The sequence below is a fragment of the Psittacula echo genome (assembly GCF_963264785.1).
Source record: "Psittacula echo genome assembly, chromosome: 9".
In the NCBI taxonomy this organism is placed as follows: Eukaryota; Metazoa; Chordata; class Aves; order Psittaciformes; family Psittacidae; genus Psittacula; species Psittacula echo.
This window is the reverse complement of record NC_137745.1, coordinates 8956452-8978396: the sequence shown is the minus strand read 5'-3', so window position 1 is coordinate 8978396 and position 21945 is coordinate 8956452. Positions and strand designations below refer to the sequence as shown.

The 21945-nt window shown below is 44.7% G+C and overlaps 2 protein-coding genes across 2 annotated transcripts; one reads left to right on the top strand and one right to left on the bottom strand.

Annotated features, from left to right (window-relative positions):
• Nucleotides 1–3242: 3242 nt before the first annotated feature.
• Nucleotides 3243–9524, top strand: LMOD3 (leiomodin 3; the record flags this gene model as incomplete). The annotated part of the gene is made up of 3 exons (XM_080625767.1): nucleotides 3243–3536; nucleotides 5309–6664; nucleotides 9498–9524. 3 exons carry the CDS (start codon nucleotides 3243–3245, stop codon nucleotides 9522–9524), a joined length of 1677 nt encoding a protein of 558 aa, XP_080481893.1.
• Nucleotides 9525–11968: 2444 nt separating this feature from the next.
• ARL6IP5 (ARF like GTPase 6 interacting protein 5) lies at nucleotides 11969–21677 on the bottom strand. The gene is made up of 3 exons (XM_080625680.1): nucleotides 21493–21677; nucleotides 13966–14183; nucleotides 11969–13662 (listed from the first exon to the last, which is right to left on the bottom strand). The coding sequence occupies exons 1-3, from the start codon at nucleotides 21666–21668 to the stop codon at nucleotides 13490–13492; spliced, it is 567 nt and encodes a 188-aa protein (XP_080481806.1). The 5' UTR covers nucleotides 21669–21677; the 3' UTR covers nucleotides 11969–13489.
• Between the last annotated feature and the right edge of the window lie 268 nt (nucleotides 21678–21945).

The window sequence follows — 21945 nt, the reverse complement described above, 5'->3', positions numbered from 1 at the left end:
CCCCATATTGCATTACAGTGCATTGCTGGACATGCTTGGTGTATGGTACTCTTTGCCAATTTTAGACTGCCCCATCAAACCTATGAGTTTCTCAAAAGTGATGCAAGGTTATGTTACACAGGCACATTCTCCAGCTCCCTCCAGTTGGTACCTTGGCACTTGGAAATGCTATGGACTGGTAATAGAGAGGAATAAATATATGGGTTTTATAAGCAGAAAAGTTAAAGCCAGCATTATAGAAATTGTTCCCAAGCATTTGGCATCGGCACGTGTCCCATGTGTTAGCTTAAAAATACAACACGTTTTAGGCACTTGAAGCATGGCTTGATGGCCTGCTTCATGTCAACTGGTGACACAGCGGTCAGCCTCTCTTGACATTTGAGTTAAAAAGTTGACAGCCCTTTTGCTTTTGAGAGAAACGGGTGAAGTTTTGAAGAAAATGCAAAAATGAGAGGAATCAAGGAGGTGAAACAATCCTGCATGAGAGCCTGCTGGGTTTCATGCTAGAGTTCATCTGTACCTGCTTTAGAAACAGTAAGCAGCGAGTATGAATTGTTCATTCCCAAGGGCAGACCTTTCCTTCTATCAGTTTGCCCCTAAAGTGCTTTTATTTAACACTTGTTAAGTACCCATTTAGCAGGGTTTTTCAGCTGCTACCCATAAGAATCTCTTTGTGATCACTGTTCAGGTACCTCTTGTCTTCTGCTTATGGTTTGAGTGTGGCTGCTGGCACAGCTCTCTGCTGTTTGGTAACAGAGCACCTCATGCAGTAGCTTATTAGTCCGGATATTCCTGAACAAGTGTCTAATTGGTGTGAAAATAGCAAGTGCTGCTGATGGAAGTGGCTTTCCTGTCCTAGTGAAGGCTGAGGAATGAGTGATTGTTTTGGGCAGCTCCAAGGGGAATACTGGGAAGAAGATGGGAGTTTTGCCTTGGAGAAGACTTGTCCATTCAGCCATGTTTCCCAAGCCTGATGATGGTGTTTGTTGCTGTAATGTGCCATTTCCAGTGTGCCAAAACACTACGCAACATGTTAGAAAAGGAAGTGAATCCTGAACCTGAGGTAATTTATGGAGGAGAAACCTAAAGTAGGCAGAATGTGATACCCACCTTGGAAATCTGTGGGATTAGCACCTTTGTCACCAGGAGAGGTGCCACCAGTCAATCCTTCAGCTTTGCATCTGACGGAGTAGGCATTACTCCAGCAGTGTAGTATTTCCTCATCATGGTATTGACAAGTGATATATTTCTAGTTAGAAGAAAACCTGCTTTTCAAATACCTGATGGTGTTCTCAGTGTCTGTGTTTTCCTTCCCAAGTGAACTTTCATCGATTTAGCCCTACTTAGCAGATCTGACAAGACCAAGGCCCAAGATGGCATGGCTGAAGATCATGGAAACATAAGAAGGTGGCCAGGGGCTTTATTTACAGTCAAGAAATTAGCAAGGGATAAGTAACCACTGAATAGCCAGCTTCTGTGATCCAACCAGCATTGCCTGGGAGAATAACATACCAGCTGCTGAAGAGCACTGATTTATTTGATAACATCAGGAAACCATTTATGGACTCTTATCATGGACTGCAATCAGTGAGGGTTAAATCTGCTAGACCGAATAGATTGATGTGTGGGTCTGCTGTTGTGCTTGCTACTGCTTAATATAAAATAAGGATGTCCCCTGAAATACCAAAGGTGCAAATGGAGCCAGTACATTCTCGGCTTGGGTTTTTGTTATATTTTCCTCCGCCACATATTTCCTTCTTAAAGTCTTGCTGTCTTCCCTGCTGTTTGACAGCATTAGTTAAATGAGGACCTTTGGATAATGGCTTTTTAATAGAGTTTAACAGGGCTTTGAACACCATGTTTCTTGTTACAAAACACAGCATAGAGAGACCATCCTCATGCAGAGACTATTTTGCTGCTGGCAGACTCCGATGGAGAGTGGTTGAAGCTGTAATGAGAAATATGCCTTAAAAATTGGTGGGGCTTGGTTGCACAGCCTCTCCTCTGTTTCTTTCCCATGAAAGACGCATTTGATTTGATACCCACTGCAAGAATACTTGAAATTATAAGAGAAAATTCCCTTCCTGATGGATTGAGCAGTCCAAGCTGTGGTGTATTGAAACTGCACCATGGTGGAAAAATTACCTGTCCTGCTACTCTGCTTTTACAAAGCAGCCATAAGCACAGTAGAGATTTGGCTTTCTGCATTGATACATAGATTTAGAAGCCAATGAAATATTCTGAACAAAGAAGGAGGTACTTCTTAGATGGAATGCATACTTAATTTAGAAATGGCTTTCAGGTAATCTATAGTTGCATCAGTTTTAAGAACATTAGTAAAGCTTTGTAGTTGCTTATTCTGTAACACAATGGTAAAAAGTGGGAAAAGGATGAACCTGAGCTGAACTTGACAGTGAAAATTACATCCATGACAGAGGCAGACCACTCAAGAAACAGGGTACTGGCACTGCTTCTGGGCAGAGTGTACGGGAGCAGACCATGGATGTGCTGTGGGAAATCCCATGGGGAAATGCTGCCTAGGGGACCGCTCAGGTTGGTTCAAAGGACTGGTTCCCATCCCCACATGGACCCCTGTCCCAAGCACAAAGTGTGTGTTTTACTGACTGTTCACCCTTTTTCCACCTTGGAGGATTTTACCTTAACCAGGACCTGGTGTTGGCTGCATCACACCAAAACCACCTGCGACATTAGACCTGGCTAAAGGCAGTGAAGAGCCTGCATTCCTTTTTAAGATATCCAAGACATTATGGACACAAAGACCTTGTGCTGATTCTTCCCATGGCTCAGGATTTCAGCTGCACACCTCACAGGTACCATTAACATCATTCCACCCTCCCTTAGCAATCCAAGTGCGGATGAGGCACTGAAAGGCTTAGTGCCCCAGGAATCCTCTAGAAAATGGCCATCCCCTGCCTTACTCAATGGGGGACTCACCAGCTGCACTGAGATGTCAGAAGGGTTTGCGCAGCTGACAGGTTGCTGAAAATGGACCATCGCCATAAATTCCCTTCATCCAGCCAAGTGCAGCTTAATATAGACTTAGCTGCACGTCTGTCTCCCACATAGAGACTGAGAGCTGCCACAGCTCATGACCAAAGCACGAAGTTGTTGATTTAATCAAATGAACTACTGCTATTGAGGGGGAAAAAGAAAATAATCCCTTAAAATTGATCTTTCTCTTCAGGTTTAACAAGAAATAGAGGAAAGAGAGAAGAAGGAACATGTCTGCACTCAGGCAAAACTCCGATGATGAAGAAGTGTGTACTGAGGACATTGATGAAGATGAAATCCTTGCAAACCTGTCTCCCGAGGAGCTAAAGGAGCTGCAGTGTGAGATGGAAGTTATGGCCCCAGATCCTGAAGTCCCAATTGGGATGATACAGAAGGATCAGACGGAGAAACCCCCAACAGGAAGCTTTGACCACAGGTCCCTGGTTGACTACCTGTACTGGCAGAAGGCATCCAGGCGCATGCTTGAGGATGAGAGAGTTCCTGTCACCCTCCTGCCCTCTGAGGTAACAAACAAAAATCACTAATATTTATTACGCATCTGCTGTGGGATCTGGTTTATAGGTTTAATACCTTAACCTGCCTCTGCTTCCGTCCCTTATGTGAAGTACAGTACAAATTGAAATTAATCCTAAAAGCCTCAGTGATGTCAGCATCCAGCTTGGGCTGACACCAGGGTTAGTAATTTTTTAATTGCTTTTCATGAATACTTACTTGAGCTTTTTAATATAAGGAAATCCTAATTCTGTTTCTGTAAAGCAAACCACTGTGACATTGTCATAAAATCAAGCTTGGAGGATGTAACTGTGTGTACGGAACAGCACCATACTGCTTTTCCATAGAAGACTACATTAATTATATGTATTAAAGTAATTAGTTGACAGAATTTAATGTCATAGTGGACAAAACTCCAGAAGAGTGTATTTTAACTCCATGAGTCAGCCCAACCCTTTTCAACACAGTACTTAGGTTTATTCTACTATCCCTATGACTTTGAAAGAAAGTTCTAAGGTCACACTTAGATGTTTTTCAGGATGAGGGCCTCACTTAAAAATAGGTTTATAGGATGGAAGCTTGGCCAGATGAAACGTATCCATCCCTAAACCCAAGTGAATCTGAGGTAACTGATCTTAATATTTATTTTGGTTTTAAATGCTACTAGTTTTGCTGTTGCACTACAGCACATCATGGACTTCCCAGGGCAGGTTTCATGGACTGTCTTTGGACAAGGTGGGAAATCTGAGGGTTTTTCCCTCCTGCAACACTCTTATACCCTCAAAGAGGGTAAAACTCAGTTACCTTCAAAGAGACAATACTTTTTTAACACTTTTGGGGTTAAATCTGGAATTTGAGTATAGAGCTGCATTTGCAGCTGGTCAAGCAATCCTCGTACTAAACCCATCCACTGCTACAGCAAGTAGGAACCACAGCCCTGAGGGCAGAAGTGACTTGTGACCATTTTGCCTGACTTGGTGAAGCTCAAGCTGTGGCACTGCCCTGCCTGAAGTAGTGCAAATCTCTTACAGAAATATCTTGATCTGTACCAGTGCTCTATTGGCATTTCTCAGTGATAGAGGAACCACATGCGAAAAGAGACTTGAAAAGAAATCTCAACCAGGAGGGGCTGTGGAGATGTTTGCAACCGATGTTATTTTGATGCTGCAAGCCCCATTGCCTTGCAGCAGCTGTCTGCAGAGTCCAGTTTCCTATCTCTGAGCTAATGTTTTGCTTTATCTGCACTGACGTGCTTCCTTAGTTGTGATGCTCTGGCAGGTACTAGAGCAGGCGGCTTTGTTGTCTCACGTGCTGGGTGACTCCACTGTCATTTACAATGTGCCCTCTTGGCTCCTCCTGGGGCTGGGCAAACAGTCAGCGGTTAACACTGATTTCCAGTGGGTTGTGGCATTCAAAATAAGCTTTCTCTCTTGTCAAGGCAACCATAAAAATTACACAAAATCCAGAAAGATACTTTAGATGAAAGACTCTTAACCCCCAGAAGGGCTCAAGGACCACCTTAATATACCATTAAATACATATAGGATTTAATTGTCAGGATTTAATTTTATAGGCAAAGATGAGAAACTGGTTTGCAGCCACTGGTTTGTTCCCAAGCAAGCCAGGCAGCCCTGACTTACAGGCAATGGCACTTTTAAGGATTATTCTATAACATATGGGCATAGAGGCATCTAAACCCAGCCACTACATGTTTGTTTGAGCAGAAAGGTAACATAACAAAGCTGTGTTTGACTATTTAAGCTGTGAGGTTTTGTCTCCCTAGAGAAGCGCTGCAGAAGAGGTGGAAGGAAAGGACGGAGGCAGCTGCAGGAGGGTGCCAGGAGCAGAGGGACAAGAGAGACATTACAAAAACGAGCACTTGTCCAACTTGGGAACACAATCTGGGGAGACAAAGAGGGATGGGAGTGATGCGGAGGAGGAGGATGAAGAAGAGGAGGAAGACGATGATGAAGAGGAGGAGGAGGAAGAGGATGAAGGGGAAGATGAGACCGAATTGGAAACAAAGGAGACTCACACCAGTGAGAACAGTCACAGTAATCAGATAAGTAAGAAACCAGGTACAGAATCAGGAGAAGGCACAGAAAAGCCAAGTGAAAAGAAGATATCAAAATTAAACATCCCCCAAAAGTTAGCACTGGATACCAGCTTCATGAAGATAAGTGCCAGGCCTTCAGGAAACCAAACCAATTTAGAAGAGAGTCTGGAGAAAGTCCGAAAAAACAACCCAGACATGAAAGAGCTCAACCTGAACAACATAGAAAACATCCCCAAAGAAATGCTGATAGACTTTGTCAATGCCATGAAAAAGAATAAGAACATAAAAACATTCAGCTTGGCCAACGTGGGGGCTGACGACAACGTGGCTTTCGCGCTGGCCAACATGCTGCGGGAAAACAGGAGCATCACCACGCTGAACATCGATTCCAACTTCATCTCTGGCAAAGGGATTGTTGCCATCATGAGGTGCCTGCAGTACAATGAGACACTGACGGAGCTCCGCTTTCACAACCAGAGGAGCATGCTGGGCCACCAGGCAGAAATGGAGATCGCCAGGCTGCTGAAAGCCAACGCCACCCTCCTCAAAATGGGGTATCACTTCGAGCTGCCGGGGCCCAGGATGGTGGTGACCAACCTGCTCAGCAGAAACCTGGACAAACAGAGGCAAAAGAGGCAAGAAGAGCAAAGGCAGCAGCAAATGAAAGAGCAGAGAGAGTTGATAGCAATGCTGGAAAATGGACTTGGGTTGCCTCCAGGGATGTGGGAGATGCTGGGGGGACCGCTGCCCCAGCTGAGGATGCAAGAACCCCCGCAAGCCCCGAAACCATCCGACCCCATGGCTGTGTCTCTGAACAAAAGGCAGGAGAGCACGAGGCAGCCAGCCCCTGAGCAGCCACGCAGGGAGAAGCCCGTTGAATTCAGAGTGGTCAAGCTCAAGAAGATTCAGCGCAAGCCTGCTGTGCCGGACTATGTGGAGCCCACTGAGAAAACCAACCTCAAAGACGTCATCAAAACGCTTAAACCAGTCCCCAGGAGAAGGCCACCTCCCCTGGTCGAAATAACCCCAAGAGATCAGCTACTAAATGACATTCGTCAGAGCAACGTCGCTTATCTTAAACCGGTAAGTGCTTGGTGATGGTGGTGATGGAGAGAGTTGCGACCACCCAGCGCACTCCAGAGCTGCTGTTTGACACGTTGGCCATTCAGTGGGGTGCGCAAGCTTAGCTGTGCACTGTGTGTCGTCATCCTTCTGCGTCAGGCTGCCAGTCCTGGGTGCAGGGGGTTGTTTCCCCTTAGTAGCCCAAAGGTATGGCTTGCACAGAGAAAGAACAGCAAGAGCCAAGGCTGCAGCCTTTCACATCCTTGTCCACATCCATGAAGGTGAAAGAAAGGAGATTCACTCAGGAGGTAAATAGAACCACAGAAACTCACTGTTAGCATAGTAGTGATAGCCTATTAGTTATGACAGGCAAATGCTATTGTAAGATGTTTGTTTCAGGAGAGCATCCGGTGTTATTTTTCATGTTAGTCCATCCTTAGTCCCCCATAAACCCCATGTTTCCCTTCTGAGTAGCACCATCATTTGTCCCATTTAATGAAGGGTGAACAGAAACACTGGCAGCAATGTAATTTACCAGTGATCATGCTCCTTCAGTGCTGCCACAAACCAGGCCAAGGCTGCAGGAAGGGTCTGTGGTATTGTTGTGGTCTGTGACTGCCTTAATTTGATTTGGTTTAAATGAAATTAAAACCTTTTGTGTGAGGAGGGATTTCATATATATTTTTAAAGTTATTTTCATTCTCTAGAGCTGATTTCTATAACAGGGATAATGCACAAACCCTTGCTACAACATATTTCCTCATGTTTGAGCCTTTTTGAGTTTTAACAACAGCACAAGTAAAAGATGCTTTTTCTCTGCTGCCTGAACATGTATCACATTTTTACAGCTGCCTAAAAACATTTCAGGTAAAATAGTTGATCCTCTAAAATACAGTTTGCTGGCAGAAGGTACCAGTTGTGTCTGGAAAGGATCTGAAATCTGGCCTAGCCACACAGCTTGCGGGCTTGCTCCCGCCTGCGTCACCCAGTAGCAAGGAGTGTGTTATTTTAGTGACCCTCTATTTAAATCAACTGCACAATTCTAACGCTAATGAGAAAAAAGAAGTTATATCCATTAGCAGTGAAGATGCAGCAAGGTTGCAAGAAGAAAGTACCCCAGGGTTTTTTGTGTTTCAAGTAAATCTTTGCCACTCAAAGTGCTCAGTAGTCGTAACTCGAGCAAATGTGAGCCCATGGCTTTGAGAATCCAAGTCCCTAAATGTGATAACTGCCCCTTGGTGATGCTCCTGCTTGAGTACCAAATTCATGGACCACTTCTCCAAATGCTGGCCACCAGATTTAACCTTTTGCTTTTCTTCAATGTTGTATTTCCTTACCTTGTACCGTTATTCAAGGAATACTGAAAGCCAAGTGATGTATTTGTAGCTAGTGATGTTGATGCATCTGTTTGTGATGCTAAGGCTAGAGGAAGAGGACAGAAAATCCTTTGCAGTTAAAAGTGGTCAGTAGTACTTTGTAATTCGTACTCTGTTTAATATGGACATTTTAATACAGTGGGCCACATTCTGCTTTCATCTATACCTACACAGAAACAATTATCCCCTCAGTGATCCCAGAGAGAGTAGATTATCCTGAAATTCCAGCAGGGGCAGGTCCTGCAGTGACCTCTGAAGCTGGTCCAGGTTTAATGTGACCATTCTGCTGCCAAGCCAAGTTTTGGGGTTGCAGTTTTGCTGGCCAGCCCTGCAGCCAGGGCCTCTCCTCAGGGCACTTTCAGGCTTTCTAGGCCAATCTAGATTTTGCATTTCAGTCCCATGTTTAAGCCAACAAGACCTGCTCTTGTAAAGGTCATGGTTTCATCAGGGACTGTAGTGATAGGACAAGGGGTGATGGGTTTAAACTTAAACAGGGGAAATTCTGGTTAGATATAAAGAAGTTCTTTACTGTGAGGGTGGTGAGGCACTGGAACAGGTTGCCCAAAGAAGTGGTAAATGCTCCGTCCCTGGCAGTGTTCAAGGCCAGGCTGGACAGAGCCTTGGGCAACATGGTCTAATGTGAGGCATCCCTGTCCATGGCAGGGGATTGGAACTTGATCTTAAGATCCTTTCCAATCCAAACCATTCTATGATTTATCAGTGTGTGCCAAGATGGTGTGTGACAGGAGGTTGGTTCTTCATGGCCGCGAGATCTGCTGCTATTCCTTCCCTCAGTAAGATGGAGGATGACGGTGCTCGTACTCTGCTGGGCACAGCCCTCACTTTACACAGCAATGATTAAGAAACCCGCATGCTGCCATGTACAAGGGAGCAATAGTGAACCCCAGCTATGCCCCCAAAATCCTCGGGAGGTTTTTATGGATGAGGGTTGTGGGGTTTGGGACGAAGGGATCAACTGATGCTCAATCCCCAATGGGCCAGAGAACAACTGCTATCAGGGCCCAAGGAAATATAAGGCGATGGACACGTGTTTGGGGTTGGGTTTTGTTTGGTCATTTGTGGGGGCTGTTTTCTTTCTGGTCCCCTGTTATCATGCCGCATGGCTTGGATTTGGGGCATTAGGGTGTTATTCTCACCTGCCTGCATGGTCTTGGTAACTCCTTATTTGCCTCAATATCCTCGTCTTCATCTCTAAAAAGGGATTTTACTGCTTGAGCAGAGCTGGGTGTTTGGTTGCTCTGTGGTGGGACACATCACTTGCAAATTGATTTACCAGGCATCAAGCATTGCAAATAGCAAGTGGGGAATCACAAACAGTCCCAACCAGAGCTCCTTGGAGCTCCCAGCTGTTCTATTTTGATCTTTTCACAGTTTCTGGAGGTTTCTATTAAACTAATCTGGCTTGGGAAATAAGACTGATACATTTCCTTCTCCTAATATTTACTGTCTTTGTCCAGGTGCCACTGCCAAAGCAGTTGGAGTGAGAGACCAGATTGCCTTGAAGAAAACAAACTGGAATAAAGACTATGCAAGTTTTGCTTACAACTGTTTCAGCAGATGTTTTCTGCAGAACCCAGGTGGTATATACGACTCTTTGGGAACAAAGCTTGTGATACATAACTTTCTAAGTGTGGTGAAAACGGCTGGCACGGGAAAAGTCAGTGCTAAGCATTTCCATCAGGTATCAAACAATCCCAGTGCCATCTGTCTGCCAAGTGGATTTGAGGCTCCAGTTTGTTGTGGGAGTATTTTCTCAGAGGCGTCAATAACCTTGTCTTTCTAGATTGTCAGCAAACTGTTTTGCTTCCACGTTGTCCTTCTGCTGCCAGATTCTGCAGGAATATGCTGTGTGCTTCATCTTATCTTTCTTTTCACACACATGCTCCTTTATTACTCTCTTGTCCATGAGAAATGTATTTGGTTTCCATGTGTACAGCTCCATTTTTTAGTTAAGGAAACAGGAATGAAATAAAGCTCTCTGTAAGATGTGTGCAGCACTTCCATGGCTAACAAGGCTCTCACAGAACAGAACAACTGCTCTGGTACATCAAAGTCCTCAAGCTACCTCTATTTCAGAACATAGCCTAGTTGGCATTGTACCTGATCAGCATGTAAAAGGTGATGCTGTGCTCTGCTTTGAGAGCTGTAATCTTCACTCCCCACGATCCACCTTTGGCTGTGATGTATTCCTTAATTACAGCTGCCTTGGAGCACACTGAAATCCCACTTCAGGTCTCTCTCCACACTGCTGTTGTGGCACAAGGATGAGCCTCACCTCTCTTTACCAGGGATGCAAGAAACTCCTCGTTCCTCTTAGTACGGAGTGTGAATAGCATGTCTCAACCCTAGCAGGGCTGCATGAGTTGGGGTTAAACTTTCATGTACACAACTTGGTTTCTTCCTTAATGCTTTTGTGATTTGTTTTTTTCTCCCCTTTTTTAATCACTTTTTTTGCTGCAAGCCTTGTTTGTAAAGCAGCTACAAGTAAGTCACACATCCACAAGAGACCAGATGCTTTGGGAGTTTTTGTTTGTTTTTCTAAAGCTAAAAGGCACAGGGAAAGAACAAAGCCTTTCCCTTGTCTAACATGCAGCTCCTCTGCATTCCTGTGGCTGAAACACTTGCTAAAAGGCACAGCTTTGCAGGATTTCCTTCAGGTGAGTTTCTCCTGGCTCCTGCCTGTAACTCTCAGCAACCCCAGTCCCACCCTGCTTCCCCTTTCCAATCTATTGTATTAATCCTGTAATACCAGCAACATCCAGAACTGTTTTGAATCCAAGGTAGTTCAAGTTTTCATTTATCCTTGTCCTTTCTGCATCTATCACCTGGTCTTGCAGGGAGAGTCTTGCAACTCTCCCTCTTCCCAGCTTGTAAAGCTCCTTCTGAGCTGTTTCTGTCTGCAACTGTAATGCCCCAGATTGGGAAACCTGCCTGATGTATTGCCTAAGACATAGCTGGTGGTTTTAAAATATCACGTAAGGGGAAGGGGAGAGCTACTTCTGCATGGCAGAGACGTAAAAAAAGAAGTAACATTTTCACTGGGCCCATTTCATCCAGCCCTCTCTTCTTGTAAAGTATAAAAGTAGGAAAGTGAAGGAACTTGGTACTTCTAACCATGGAGCACAGCAGCAAATGACAAGTGCAAAAAGCAGTTCTGCCAGAAAGCACTTTGAGCATGCAGCTCTCCATACAGGCTTCAAGGGCAGGCTGAGACTCCAGCAGCTGGGACAGGGAAGTACAAGGGAAAATATAACAGTGCTTCACAGTCTTCAACTCAAGCTGCCAGGTCCAGATGACTGCTACACCCAGGAGCAGCCAAAGCAGCCGTGCTGCAGAAGCTGACACATATTACCATGGTACAGACAGGAAGCCCTGCTCTGATCCATGTTCTCCCACCGAGCAGCTTCTTGAGTGATCACAGGAGGAGGGAGGCAGCCAGATACAGAGATCACACTGTTAGTCTGACTGCAGCAGAACTGGGCTGCTCACAGTGCTCGAGGCACAGCTCCCAGTAATCCTAGAAGCAGAAATCCCTCTCAGGTAATTAAAAGCAATATAAAATCCCAGTTAAGTAGAGTTGTGTAAGAGACTGAAACAGCATGAACAAATGTCTGAAGTACTTTACCTCTGTCTAGCAGCCTGCATAAGGATGCAAGAGCAAGGCCATAACACTCTTGCAGCTCAGAGCTACCTTGCGCCTCAACAAAGTTAACATAGATACAGGTCACTCAAAACCTGCAGCTTTAATCACAAGCACAGGCTTGAAGCACAAGCTGCAGGGTGACAGATCTCCCACAACCACTCAGTGGAGTTCCACCAATCACGGCAACAGATCCAAGCTCAAGCTTCCACCCCACTTTTCCCAACCTGAAATAAGCACACTCAGTAATCACCATTAGAATTTATTTTTCTTCATAACTGTGTAGTTTTTAAAATTCTACAGTAATGATGAAGTCAGGCTACTACGTTCTTGAAGTGTGGAAACAGTTTGCAAATAACAAAGACCATGCGCTACAAGTGAGGAACAGGCCATTGACTCTTCAGCTGGAATATACAGACATGTTCAATAAATACTGATCACTTTAACACTTAAATGGAATGACATGTTCAGATTTCTACACAGTTCACTATGAAAACAGCATGGTAAGTTACAGAAAAGCTTCAACTTTAAGGATCCTGGTTTTCTGTGTTAAATTAATGACTCTGATTGATAGAAAAGAGAAATGCAAGATCATTTGAAATGAAGTGTCACCTGGACAACTTTCCCTCCCCATTGTTGGTAAGCTCCTGTTATCAAGATAATTTCCAAAGCCGGCAGTTAAGTTAAAATATATAAAAGAATCCCTCCCACCATTTTCAGTAGTTGTTACAGGCAAATATATTCATGAATTTGGAATGGGTTTTCAAAAACCATTATCTTGACATTTATTGCTTTTACTTGTAAACCTGAAATCCAGTTTATTCCTTTGAAGAGTGTCAGAAGTACAGAGTCAGTGAGATGCATGTTTTACTTGTATCTTTGCATTCTGGTTAAGAAGAAAGAAAAAGACCCACACTCGAGAACACACATATACCTCCATCTACAGAATAGCCTATACAGACTAAAGCAGAACAAGGTAAGCCCTAAAGTAGCAGTATTTCAAAACATCAGTAGGGTAGAAACCCAGCTCATCCAACAAATCTGAAGCCTTTTTTCCCCTCCCATGCCTGGCCATAGTTTAGCTGGTATGTCAGGTGGTTTGGCTCTCCTGCAGAGAGGAGCAGCTTCTATAGATCCAGATTTCAGAGAGACGAGAGATGTGTTTTACTGGAACTGACAGAGGCACAGTGCCATGAATATTCTTCATGCTTAAATCTATTTAGGTTGTTTCCCAGCTGCTGAAGGAGGAATGTGAGCTGAGGGCAGGAATCCATTCTCGTTACAAGTACTTCATAGTTTTACCACCAGTTCAGCTAGCAACATGGTCTCAATACAGACCACTCAAGGGATATGGAGGATGCAAGAGACGTACTTGTGACACTCCAGCTCATTTTGAGCATTGCCAGCTTGAAGGTGCTACCCAGCACAAACTGCCTAAACTGCCAACTTGTAGATCTGAGGTGAAAAGGGTGTTACTTTTAATAGACAAATTTGCTACAAGACAGTTGGAGAGACTGCATTCCATAGGTTTCCATCTCTTCTTCTACCCTCCAGAAGAAGAGACAAGCAAACGCTTTTAAGTTATTATGTATTTGTGTAAACACCAGAACATTTTGCTATACAATAGAAAAAGACTGCTGCTTTTATGTTCTTAGAGGAGCCCTGAAGACATTGGAATACCTGTATCCTGCAATTATTAATCTGTACCACGTGCATTTCCTGTTTTGTACACAAACTGAAAGCAAGCTTGAACAATAGTAAATAGCAACTACACTCCTGCAACAGGCAAAAATGCCACGTTGCAGCTGCTTACTCCTTTGCTTTAGATATGTAGTCAGCCAGTTTGTTGATACTATCCTCTTGCTGTTCTAGAGCATCCAGTATGATGCCCATTGGGGTCTTCTTCAAGCCTATTCCTTCCATCTTGTTCTCCAGCTTGTTCTTTATGTTCCGAAGCCTCAGAGAAGCATGGACAAACATCACTGCATGACAGAAACACTTATTAATAATTAATGCCCAAGAATGCATAGTTCTTGCAGCACTCCAGCACCATGACAGCACTGGAAGAAGAGGAAGTCTCAGTGACGACTTACATAATTGCAGGTACCCACTTAACAATGACGTTAAAGATGGCTTGTGCTGTTTTGTGCCCCTCCCTGCCCAAGTTTGTTTTGAGGTCATTTAAATAGAGGTAGTGAAGGCAACAGCCAATTTAAACTCTGCAGAGTTAACTGAGAAAGCCCAAGTCACATCCCCTTAGGCCTCCAGAGCAGAAGAATACTTACAGAGGAGAGGAAGCGTGATCCCAAACATGAACACCATGACATCTCCCAGGTAGGAGATCAAGAAGTAGCTAGACAGCATGATGACCACTACAAATGAAGTTGGGTACTGCTTCTTCAGCTTGCGGAGGATATCCTTGTTGTGCGATACCCACACAAACCCCATGAACACCAGCACCACCACAGTACCACCAATTAGCATATTCAGGGGACTCAGAAATCTGGAAAGGAGAAAGAAGAAAACAGAAGTAAGTGTTTCATTTCAGAGCCTTCATGACCTGTGTCCATAAAGCAAACATCTAGCTCGCTGGTAACCTGTTCCTAGGGAGGTAGGGCATTAGGAGTTCAGTTGTTGCTGTCAAGACCTTTATCAGCATGTAATTTTTAGGCAGAAGCCAAATAAAGCAACAAGTGCAACTGATCAAGCAACCCTTAGCAGTGAATTTAGAAGTTTAGATAATATTTTGTCTTTATGTTCTCATCCTGAGCCTAGCTGAGGATAATGAGAGCTTCTGCAGAACCTCATTGATAGCAGCAGTCACCACCAGGATCCCTCCTACCTGTGCAATCAATACATTCATTTGATATCAGACCCAGCAAATCCCAAGGGCAGATGGAGCCAACAATCAGCTTTCCAAGGGATTGCTCTGCCTACATATGACCAAAATCAGGCTCAGCCTAGACCTTCAGATGAACTAGCTTTTCAGATTATCTCATCTGGGTTTGTACAATGGGAAAAGTAGGGAAACATTGAGTAAAAAAAAAAGTTAATTTACCATTTCTTATTTCTGAATAAGCCTTTTCGGTTTACACCCAAACAAAATGCTTTTGTGAACCTGCAGAAGGAGCTTACCACTGTCAGCACAAGAGATGTAGCCCTGTTCCAAGCAAGCATGCCTAAGAGTCAGAAGGATCTGGAGTACGGGTCAAAAGTGGAGCCAGGCCTGGCAAGAGAGTCACTGCTGAGGTTTGTGTTCTATTATAGTTACCAAGCAAACCAAGCCACCAAGTGGATCAGCTTTGGACTATAAACAGCAAGTCCCTTTTTTGGGCCAGGGCAAGAACATCACCTGCTCAAACCACTTCCCAAGTATTCAGAGCTCTTTGAGAGTCAAGCTTTCAGCAATGACTTTGCTTAGCTTGTTTCTGTACTCACATAAAGTCCAAGCTCTATTATATTTACTTATACTGTAATAATGGATGTGATTTCATGTGCATTCTGATTTATTTGCTTATACATGCACAGATTTAATTACACAGCAGCTGAGGGCTCTGAGTTGCTACAACCGTGACAGTAGCATAACACTGCCCTGCTAAAGTCAGATGTAGCCAAGATCTTGTCTTGTAGACTTTACTGTTCCAAAGCTAACAGGCACAATGACTCACCACTCTACTGCTGAGGAGGATGCTTTGGTCTGTGGTCTGTGCTTCATATCCGGCACCAGCAAAAGAAATCTGCTGCTAGACTGGTATGCCAACACCCTACCTGCAGCATCAGAGAGCATTCTCCTAGAGAAGGAAGAACCCCAAAGCACTATTTCAGAGGACAGACTGGCTCTTGATTCTTTACGTCAGTTGTGCCAACAGGAGACAGGACAACTGCATAGAAAGAGATTAAAATTCAGACTAGTTCCCCACCTGCTTCTGCTACTCATGCTGAAAAGCCAACAGGGCTTTTTGGAAGTGGTGACAGGGCAGACTTGCTTGTTGCATCTGAGTCACTCCCTGTAGCCAGCCAGACTATATTTAGCTCTGAATTGTCAATCTAAATTTTCCAGGCTGGAAAAAGTGAACAGCATTGCTTTGGAAGGAAATCGGTTTCATCTGTGCTCCTTTGCAGCAGGAGAAGGAGAGTGACTCATGACTGGACCACACTAGTGCCTGGCCTACATACGCAGTACAGGACGTATGAGATTCTTAAGGCAGAGCTCACCTCCACATCACTGCTATCTTGGAGCAGAAATGGCCAAACTTGCCCAGGCAACTCACAACCAATTCTTTGTTCCCAAAAATCTGTGCAAAAGATAACCCTGGAAGCAACAAAGGAATAGACAGAACTCCCCTCTACAATTTCCCAGTGTCTGTTAAATACTCTCAAAGCTTTATTTTCCCTACTTTCATTACAACTTCAGAAACTGGTGGTGAAGAGTAATTCCTCTGTATTTACAAGGAAGAGACCAAAGGTTTCTCTGTTCTATGCTTCTTTCTGGCATTACACAGGTTCTGTATAACTGACTGGGATATGAAGAAAAACAACCCAACAACCAATCAAAAACCCAGAACACATTCAAAAGATCCCACTTTCCTGAGGAGTTATTTGAATTACATGTTTTCTGAAGTGGGCTGCATTCCAACGGGTACAAGGAAACAGTGAATGTAAGTATCAAATGAAGTTATTCAGAGCCACATGAAAGCAGATGGGGACAGCAGTTGCCACCTAAAAACTGGTATTCAAGTTATCAGCCATGTGTCCGCAGACTTCAATACTGTTGATTACAGTACTGGATAGGGTGTCATATGCCAGGCTCCCCTTTACTGCTTGACTCGCCCACAGTGTAACTTGCAGCACTAAGATTCTCACAGAAATTCATATATAGAAACTTCTCCAGCAATGGCCCTTTTGGGGAAGGCAGACTTCCATTATCCAGTTTTGCTCAGCTCTCTTGGCGCACTGTTCCCAATAACACAATAGCTGAGGACAAACAAGGAAGAAACATGGACACATTGTTTTAGAACACCAGTGTCTGGGGAAAAAGAGCTGTATAGCACCCAGAAGTCACCTTATAGTGGAACCACCAAACTGCTATTGGCCTTACTTATGGGGAGATCAGAATACAATATACCAAATTTATGCTCAGGCTGGAAGGCTTTCAAAGCTGCAGACAAGGTAAGTGACCAGCCATTACATATGTTACAAGATACTTTCTAAATATAATTCCCCTTAGGAGGGATCTGAGACCTCTCAAAACCCTAAAAATGCAATGCACGGCACTATTAGCATGGCAATGGTGTGGTAACTTGAGTTTACTCGGATAACTTATTGCTCGGATGACTTAGGGGGAGAAAAACTCTTTTGAGGTTGAAGAAGAAAACCACTAGCTTTCACGACTCTGAAAGGACTCAGTATGACAGGACTAAGTAGTAGTTGGGTGCTAACAGCCCAGAGCATCTTAGCTGGATGATCTCCTTCATTGCCTTCTGTATTAGACAGGTTACAATCCTGGTAGGATGTTGTGACCTCCAGTACAGCTGAGACAAACTGGCATGGAAAAGCTGTCACCTAGGTTCAGTTCCAGCAATGTTACAGGGCAACTTGCAATTGCGCTCCTGCTGCCCTTCAGAGATCAGGTTCCCTTCCACATTTGCTTTGATACAAAGTAGATATGGGGAAAATAAATAAAAGAAACATCCTGCCTGGCTGCGGCAACACAGGCCTTGTCCTGCGCCAAGTAGCAACGTAGGATACTGTGTTTGGGAAGTAGGAGCAGAAGACAGCAGAGAGCTAGCAGCTGGGGGTGCAGTTCTGTGGGAAGAAGTATCGGCAGCTACCTCTGGCCGCTAAAACAGGTTAAGATGAGATACCTTTTTTTACTGGATTCATATTTCTGTACTCTGCCCTGACATGTATCACCGGATGGGTTAAATTTGGTAGGTGCAGGAAAGCCCAAGGAAGCCCTGCTTTCAGTGACTTGTCACATCACCTCTTTTTGTCAGGTTATTTCATGTCTGCACACCTGTGCACAGCCTTAGAGCAGGAGAAGTAGCAAGTTATTTGGAGAATATATGGCTATAGCATAGGGGAAAAAAAGAGCTAGGCAAGACACAGTCTTCATGCAAGACAAGAAGCCTTCTACAGCACGAGCCCAGAAATACGACAGGCCACATAAAAAGCAAAAGCAAGCTAGCTCCATCCTTAAATCATCTCCATTTGAAATGACTGTCTCTGGGTGACTATTCAGTGGCTGCTGCCACATCTGTTTGTCTTGCATGTGATCACGCAAGTCTGAACAAAAGCCCTGAACAGAAGACTTGCAGTCATTGAGAACATCATCTTTTTACACAGAGCAGCTCTGTTAGGCCATTATACCAAACAAGCATTAAAATTCACTTTTAGAAAACCTTTTGCTCCACCATGTTTTGAGCAGAGGGCAGGCTGGAGCACTTCAATGCTTCCTTCCTCATTTGTGTTCATTTAAATAGCTTTAAAGATAATGTTCTGCCTCCTCTCTCTTATTACTTTAGCTTCACTGCAGTTATGTAATTGTAACTACAGGCAGCACTAGAACTATATATATGGCACATTGTCCCAGGTGATGGCCCTCAGCATCCACAGATATAGCAATGTTTCTGTACCTACTGTTGCTCACTTGCATTGCTTTGAGGAGCCAGATTCCTTCCTGTAGAATTGCCAGATCTTCATGAAGTTATGTACTAATATCATTAGATAATGTATGTTTTAAAGCAATGTGTTTTACTCACTCATTCTTAATCTTTCATCATGCATTAGAGAAACTGAGCATTTTGCTGCTCTGGGGTCTTTGTTTTGGCAAGGGAATTGCTACAAGCACATCAGCTGAGGTAGTGGTCTGGGGAAGGAGAAAAGAAGAGACACACACTCATTGCTAGGGGTTTGTGCAGATGGACAGAAGGCGTTTTAGAGAAGTGGCAAAGGTAAGAGCCATCAAACCTCAGGCTGTGCAGAAGACATGCCAGAAGAGAATGAAGAGTTTCTTAGCTGCAGCACTCTGAAATCCAACACACTTTTTAATACTGTCAGATTTAGAAACTAATTTTTAGCAACTACATGGAACAAAAGCCTAGAAGAAACGCCATCAATTTAAGTAGTTAAGTTTGAACTGCAAGACAGAGCTGCCTTGTTGGAGTAGGTGAAGCCACGGACAAATTCCAGTTATTAACCAAAGTGATTGTTCGAGGGGAGCTGCAAACTGCTGTGGGAGGCACTCGTTTTAATAAGTATAGCACACAATGATAGGGCCCTGGCTCAGGGTAAGAACAGGCAGACAAGGTCCTGTGCGGCTGGGAGAAAGGGCACAATTTGACTTAGTAAAGATCTTGGGTTGTATCACCAGTCTATTGCAAAAGAATTGGTGAAGGGGAAGAGGGAATAGCATGCTAGTTAAGATTCATTCCTAAAGGAATTTGGAGGGTGGGGTGGGTGGAAGAGACAAGGCTGCTACCACCAGCCTGTGTTAGCACTAACTAACTTTCTTGTTCACCGATTTATTTTCTACCTAGTCCTGTAGGCTGAAAGTAAAATCTACATTATTGCAAAGCACAGAACATCATTTACATGTAACAGGAGCTATCAGAGAAGGTGGATGGAAGGAGAAAGGCAGGCAAATGATACATCACAGACCATTACAATTCCACTCACTCGTGGTAAGGTTATTCCATACCATGTAGAGAGACAGTAAAAAGCTGGAGAGGTGAACTTTGTTGTAATAGAGGCAGTAAACTGGAGCTGTGGCAATAAACACTGTACTTCCCGTATTAAGAGCACTCTAGGCTATGATTTCCACGTCAGCTAGCACCACCACAGCTACCAAGTATTACAATAGCTGAAAATACCATCTCTGTGCTACAAGTCTGTGTATATAATTAGATGGTTTAAAAACAGGTACAGTTGGTCACAGGGTAAGTTCAGTTCTGATCACAGGAAGACCACTCCATCAGCAGTTTCAATAATCCTGCTGTTAGGCCTATGTACAGCCCTGGAGTTCCTAAAAAGCCATGATTCATCATTGATCACTCAGGGATTCCTGCCTATTGCAGAATGAAGTGCAAGACAGCAACTTAGTCATCAATTTCAATGTATCGGGAAAACTTTCTTTACCTTTCTCCCAAAGGCAAGTGAAAAATTTAATTCAAAACAGGATAGTTTCTCTCTATTGAAATGTTATCCTGTTTCCTTTAGAGTTCTTCTCCCACCCTTTTTTACTTCAGTGTTACAAGAATTGAATTCATCACATAAGAAAGGCTCTGAGACAAAAATCCCATTCCAGGTTTCCCTCATCTGCAAGTTTTCAGTTCAGAGTGTTACCTCTCGATATTAAGATACTAGAATTGCAGTTCTGATATTATTCTCCATCTCCTGTGGCTCTCTTCCTCCTCCATCTCCCAACCCAGGAAAATAGTGGGAAATAATTGGGAGATATATTACCCTTGATCTGAAGAGATCGGAGTTTATAAGGAGGAATTTAGGAAACTGAATGAAAGCTGCTGCCATCACTGTTTTCCAACCAGAGATATCAAAACTGTTTACATTCATTCCCCCACCTTGGGGAGAAGAGCTGCCCCCCTACTTTCCACGGTCACTGTGATTTATCTACTCATTGAGAGCTGGCTGCAGCATCATGCTGCTAAACAACTGTAGATGAACACAGTATTTTGGACCAAGGTGGTATAAGAACAGCAAGACTGTGGAAATCTCATTTTATCAGCCTGTGCTGTCAGGCTCAGGTTTCCTGAAGAGAATAAGGAAATAACCTTATAATCATCCTTTGAGTCAAAGCCTATGTGACTTTTCTTCAAGTATTGCTTTAGGGTTTTTGGTGAGAAAGCTCTTAAGCAGACATGCAGCAGAAGCTGATGATTAAGCTTTTAATATGGCAACTGGAATACTTCACTTTTAACAACAAACAATGCACAAATGCAAATCCTTAAACTGGAGAGTTGCCCAGCCATTAGGCCAGAGTGGTTTTGGCTGTAGTGCATCTTATCATATCCTGCAGAGGCTTAAAATTCTTTCCCTAAATCCATTCTTTTTGTTTTTTCTAAGCAGTCAGCATCTTGTTAGGGCTCCTGAAGCTGCTGACCTAGTATCTAAGTTGATGAAGATTCTCTGGGTTGCAGGGACCTTTGGCCTGTGATCCATGAAAGGACAGGCTGAGAATACTGCTTTTTCTTCTTGATTCATACAGTAGTTGAGGTTTGCATAATGGCATGGGCTTTCTTCTTAATTTTGTTGGGGATTTGTTGCTCTCGGCTTGAGCGGCCACACTAGACAGATTTAGTGACGAAGCACAGATCACTGCGCAGGATGCAGCCCAGTTTTGCAGACAGCAGCAGCATCCGCACGCAAACCCATTGCTACTTTCTGCCAGCGACAAGCTGGGGGTGCCTAGAGCCCGTTCCCGTGGGCAAACGGAATGATGCACAGTCCATGGAAGAGGGAAAAAAGGAGTCCTTCGACCCACCAATAAATAAGTCCTAAACCCTCCTCCTAACCCAACACGCCCCATTTCCACAAGAGAGGCTGTACCAAGGCCTTAATATTTTAAGCGACACAAGGCAAATCAGAGGTTTAAGGAGCGGCGGAGAAAGGCAGCTCCCTATACCCCAGCATCCCACCCAGCAGCGCAGCGCGCCGGGCCCAACCCTTTCCCGTGTCACCGGGCCGAGACGCAGCGTCACCCGCCCGGGGAATGAGGCGTCCCCCTGGCGAACGGGGCCTGCCCGGCCCCTCCCCGCCCGCCGCTGCCGAAGGGAGATCCGAGCTCACGCACTGACCCCACGATGGAGACGACGGCGGCGGCCACCATCAGGTAGTTGGTCTGGTAGTAGAGCAGGTTGCTGACCACCCGGTTGTTCCATTTCGAGATGTCCTTGAAGTCGGGCCGGGCGAAGCGGTCCGAGCCGGGGAAGAAGTCGTCCCAGGCCCGCAGCGGCGCCACCTGCACCTCCATGGCTGCCGGCACGCCCCGCCGCGCAGGCCTAAGAGCACAGCGGCACCGCCCCGGGGCGGCCCCGGTTCTTCCACCGCCCGCCGCGGGGAGTGAGCGCCGCGGAAACCGCGCAGAAGCGAGCAGCAGCGCAAGCGGGAGGCGTATGTAGCGCTGCCTGCCCAGGAGAGGCAGCTGCTGCCGGCAGTGGCCGCTGTGTGGTCATGGGATCGCGGCAGGGTTTGTGTTGGGAGGGACTTTAAAGCTCATCCACCTTACACCAGAGCAGTTTGCTCCAAGC

What these genes read in the sequence shown, in the direction of transcription:
- ARL6IP5 (XM_080625680.1), bottom strand. Translation starts at nt 21,668, where the DNA reads ATGGAGGTGCAGGTGGCGCCGCTGCGGGCCTGGGACGACTTCTTCCCC. An exon ending in GCCGTCGTCTCCATCGTGGG is followed by an intron (nt 14,184 to 21,492) that starts GTCAGTGCGTGA and finishes TCTCCTTTCCAG; the next exon opens with ATTTCTGAGTCCCCTGAATA. An exon ending in GATCACGCTTCCTCTCCTCT is followed by an intron (nt 13,663 to 13,965) that starts GTAAGTATTCTT and finishes TCTGTCATGCAG; the next exon opens with TGATGTTTGTCCATGCTTCT.